The 5,000-nt window shown below is 47.8% G+C and overlaps 1 protein-coding gene across 1 annotated transcript in view; it reads left to right on the forward strand.

Moving 5' to 3' along the window:
- Positions 1–5,000, forward strand: part of plekha7b (pleckstrin homology domain containing, family A member 7b) — a 106,953-nt gene that overhangs the window by 90,298 nt on the left and 11,655 nt on the right. Inside the window, 3 exon segments of the mRNA XM_080529855.1 lie at positions 1,788–1,841; positions 2,833–2,862; positions 4,275–4,343. Coding sequence (XP_080385981.1) covers positions 1,788–1,841; positions 2,833–2,862; positions 4,275–4,343 — 153 coding nt within the window.

Here is a 5,000-nt window from a genome sequence, read left to right on the forward strand (position 1 = left end):
TCTCTCCCTCTGTCTCTTCCTCTGTCTCTCTGTCTCTCTCTCTGTCTGTCTCTCTCTCTCTCTCTGTCTCTCTCTCTGTCTCTCTCTCTCTCTCTCTCCCTCTCTCTCTCTGTCTCTCTCCCTCTCTGTCTCCTCTCTCTCTTCCTATCTCTCTCTCTCTTGCTCTGTCTCTCCCTCTGTCTCTCCCTCTCTCTCTCTGTCTCTCTCCCTCTCTGTCTCCTCTCTCTCTTCCTATCTCTCTCTCTCTTGCTCTGTCTCTCCCTCTGTCTCTCTCCTCTCTCTGTCTCTCTCTCTCTCTCCCCCGCCCCCCCCCCTCCCCTGCCCCCCCCCCCCAGCCAGAGGAGCTGACCCTGCTCCTCATACAGCTCAGGAGGCACCAGGCCAAGATGGCCGACGTGCAGGGCCACACCCTCACTCACCTGCAGCACCAGCACAACGGCCTCCCCGGCCTCAGCCTGCAGGTCAGGCCCCCCCCACCCCCCCTGCCCCCCCTCAGTCCCCCCCCCCCCCCTCAGTCATCCCCCCCTCACTCGCATGGCCTCACCCGCCATTGCATTTCCCCCCCCCCCCCCCCCCCCTCAGTCATTTCCACCTCACAGTCACAGGCCATTGCATCCCCCCCGCCCCCCCAAACCCCTCCGCCATGGCCGAACCACCTGGAACCCCTTCTCCCCCCCCCCTCAGTCATCCCCCCCCTCACCCGCATGGCCTCACACGCCATTGCATCCCTCCCCCCAACCCCTCCGCCCTGGCCGAACCACCTGAACCCCTTCCCCCCCCACCCCCAGTTCTATGTTCCTCTGCCAGTCTCCACCCCCCCCCCCCCCCCGACCGTGTCCACCATTGTATGATCGCGTTGTTGTGTTCTGTTGTGGTTTTGCTGCTGCTGTACTTACCGAAGCATGGACTGACCACAGTACAGTATTTGTCCCTGCTTAGACTGCAGCTGCTACAGTCGTACCCCAGCCTGTCTGTGTGTGAACGGTCGGCATCTATAACTCCTCTGCAGAGCCTATAGATACAGAGCCTTGTTTTATTCTTTTATTTTCTCTGTCATTTTTCCCAAAAACATATGATTTGCTCAGAAGCTTCATTCCCAGCACGTTGTTGTGAGCTGATTATGCATTGTGCCGTCTGTGTTTTTCACCTGTATATAGCCCTTATGTCATGTTGCTTGAAACTGTTGCAACCTTGGATTACCACAATGTAGACATGTATTGTGGATATTCTGTATTTACTATGTCTTGTCTGCGTACTGGATGTCCTGTGTGCTGCCCTACTCTTTTAAAGACATTAAGCTATTCTTATCTAAACTTTTCTACCCGGAAAATACCCATTTTATCTCTCATAAAATGAATCTTAGTCAATTCTGATCTGAACCGAATCAATCTGAATGAATGGTCTTTATTGTCATTGCTATAGTACAGGTACCAAACAACGACATTTGGGAGGGGGGGCTCCCCTGGTGCTAGGAAAGAAAAAAACGAAAAAAACAAGAAGGGAAAGGAGCTGGTTTACATAAATAAAGGCTATGTACACTATCCACTATACTATACTGTACAGATAAAACACTGTGCTGTACTCTATGCTATGCTATCTCCCTGATTTACTCACGTTTTATCACACGGATAGTAATCGACCGTGTTGATGCAGTCTATCTACAATGACAATGAAGTAGATTTAGAGTTCTGCCCCCGGAATCTTCTAGTTTTTCCCAGCATCCTTTGGGAGCTTCTTTCAGTCTTGTGATTTGTGTCTCCGCCCCCCCCCCCCCCATCTCACTAAAGGCTGATGATACTTACATGCAGCTGAAGAAGGACCTGGAGTACCTAGATTTAAAGGTGGGGCCTCAAGAGAGCGAATATCACTTCTTACTTACCTTCTCTTCTTCCTCTTCCTCCATCTTCTTCTGTCGGCTGTTTTCCCGGCTCTCTTTCCTTCTCCTGTCTGTCTGTCCGTCCGTCTGTCTGTCTGTCTGTCTGTCTGTCTGTCCGTCCGTCTGTCTGTCTGTCTGTCTGTCCACCTCTCTCTGCTTTCTTCATTACACCCTACAGGTCTACTGTCTTTTTATGTTGGAAACTAAACTAGAGTTGATGTGTTTTAACTACTGTTGTTGTTGTTGTTGTTGTAGTTGTTGTTGTTGTTTTTGTTGTTTTTAATCCGCTTTATGGGGACCAGAATATTTCTGCTTTCACCTGGGTGTCCTAACTGTCAGTTCAACAGAGCAAATTTACTACATGACAATATGACCGTAGACATGAAATTCAACAATTTTGGCTATGCTATCGATTACTTGAGATTATATTGTTTTCTGTATCGTTAACTGTCTTAAACGATTGGGGCGATAGGAACGTAATATTGGGAGTTGTACCCACTCGCCCTGACAAGGTGGGGCCAAAATATCACCCCCACCCTGATGGGAACTGAGGTTAAGTCACACCGGTCACGTGAACTCCACTTCCCATCAGGCCATGCTGCTGAGAGAAAGCCTACAGTGTGTTGTTGCTATGCTGCGTCATATAGCTAAATCTTAACGCTATAGCTTCAGCAGAATATATGTGTATATGTGTATGTCCACATTATGCTGGAATAATCCATAGATTATCGACTATCTATCCGTTCAACATCAGTTTTACGAAAGCATTCGATCTGTGTGCTGTGATTTGTATGTATAACACACCACAAACCTTAACTCACACTTCTGTTTTATTGGAGTGGGGAGGAGGGCGGGGGGGGGGGGGGGCAGGGGGGGTGCTTATCCGTGTGTACCTACACAGTACCTCCTCTCTCTCTATATAACACCCTCTCTATTCCCCTTCTGTTTTAAAACAGATCAAAAGTATTGACCCGTTGATCCTTATGGTTCGCAGTCATGTGTTAGAACCCCAGGCCACCCCGGGGTTATGGGCCGGTTGGAATGTAAGGATGGATGGTGTGCGGCGCATACAAAGTCAGAACCCATTCCACTGCTTCTTCTCCTCCTCCTAACAATAGAATGTCTTCATGCATTCCTGGCCAGCCCATGTCTGCTGTGCAGCGAGGAGAGATGTACTGTACTGTTAGTGTGGTGTGGCGTGGTGGCGTGCTGCATACCTGTAGCCTGGCCTGGGTAACCCTTGGTGACGCTGTGTGTTGTGGTGGGGGCTCCTGTGCAGTGCATGCTGGGTTTAGTCCTGGGTTTGCAGTTTCACAGCCTCCCCTTCCCCCCCCCTTTTTGTTTTGCTTGTAAGCACTCTAAACTAACCCTTTGTGTAATGTCAGTACTGATTGGCTGATCATTAAATGACACTTGTATCACGATTAGTGAGTCTAAAGGTCAACTATGTAATGTGTGCTTTGATTATGTATTATGTATTCTTCTTCTCCTTCTTCTTCTTCTTCTTCTTCTCCTCCTCCTCCTCCTCCTCCTCCTCCTCCTCCTTCTCCTCCTCCTCCTCCTCCTCCTCCTCCTCCTCCTCCTCCTCCTCCTCCTCCTCCTCCTCCTCCTCCTCCTCCTTCTTCTTCTTCTTCTTCTTCTTCTTCTTCTTCTTCTCCTTCTTCTTCTTCTTCTCCTTCTCCTTCTCCTTCTCCTTCTCCTTCTCCTTGTTCTTCTTCTTCTTCTTCTTCTTCTTCTTCTTTTTATTATCTCCACATTCATGTCTTTATAACACTTTACAAAAGAGCAACACAATCATTAGCTCTGTTTAGGTATGTAATTCATCGAATGCAGTAGGGGCCTATCTTATATCCTTACAAAAAAATGGGCCAGCTCACTGTTAGCAAAACATGATTTCTTCAGCCAGGCTCGATTTATCCCTGCAACAGAAAGTATCGGAGGTAGGTGCCATATGGGTTCATATGGAGGACACAGTCATTGAGGACACTGACACTCCGCCAGCTAAAGAGCCAGCAGCGTTGTGGTCCTCTCTCATTCAGGCCTCTCCCAAACACACAGATGCTGCTGTTGATGCCTGTACCATAAATATCTTTGCACAGCTTTTCTTTCCAAGCAGTTGTGTTGCATTGGCTTGTCCAAACATTGTTTTTGTTTTCTTTGTAATCCTTTCTGCTTAGCTTTACTTCTGCCCTGTGGGTAATGTGATATCCACAGTTCACGAAGTAGTGTTGTTTTTATTTTGTTTGCTTGATAATCGCTGTAATGTTTGTTTGTTCAATGCTACTGTGTCTATTGAATGATGGGTTCTCCTCGAGGGTGTTTGAAGTGTTTTGGGGTTTTTTGGCCAACTTATTAAAAACAAATGAGGTTGTGTTTGTGTGCCTGTGGGGCATTTCAGGTTACTGGACGAGAAACGCTCAAAGACAGAACGGCGAGACCCGTCAAAATAGCGGAGAGCGATGTTGATGTGAGTATAGCATCCCTCCCTCCCTCCCTCCCTCCCTCCCCCTCACACACTCCTTCAAGTCTGAGCTACAGAAAACACTGTCTTGATAAACACCCAGTTTATCTCTTTTCTTTTCTTTTCTTTAAGTTCTTTCACTTTTTCCACCGCCCCCCCCCCCCCCCCCCCCCGCCCCCGCCCCACACACTTCTTACAAACCACTACAGACAGAGAGGAGGCTGTGAGGAGGCTGTGAGAGCTGTGTGTTGTGTAGCTGTGGTAAACAGACTGAGGAGGGAAGGGAGGGGAGTAGCGCTATGCTACGCTACTACAACACTGTGGGGACATCTGTACACACTGTGCTGCGCTGGCAAGGCCTCAGAGTATCGCCATCAGGCCTTTCACATTACCAGCCCTCAATTGAAACGGAAAAATACATGTAAAGGGAGTTTTTAAGATGTTGAGCTTTTTTACTTTTTTCGGGTTTTTGATTTGTGCGATCGTGCTTTTTGGAAGTGCTTTTGTTTCGGGTTAGGATGGACGGAGGTAAATAAGATGGATGGATGTCCTGGCTTTTTCATCATTAGCATTGTTCCAGTTTAACAATTTATAAGAATGTTTGCTGGTGAAATTTGAACCGAAACAATGAATATTTAATGCAATTAAAACAACAATATATAC

This window comes from Nansenia antarctica (genome assembly GCF_963989245.1).
Source record: "Nansenia antarctica genome assembly, chromosome: 4".
Classification (NCBI taxonomy): Eukaryota; Metazoa; Chordata; class Actinopteri; order Argentiniformes; family Microstomatidae; genus Nansenia; species Nansenia antarctica.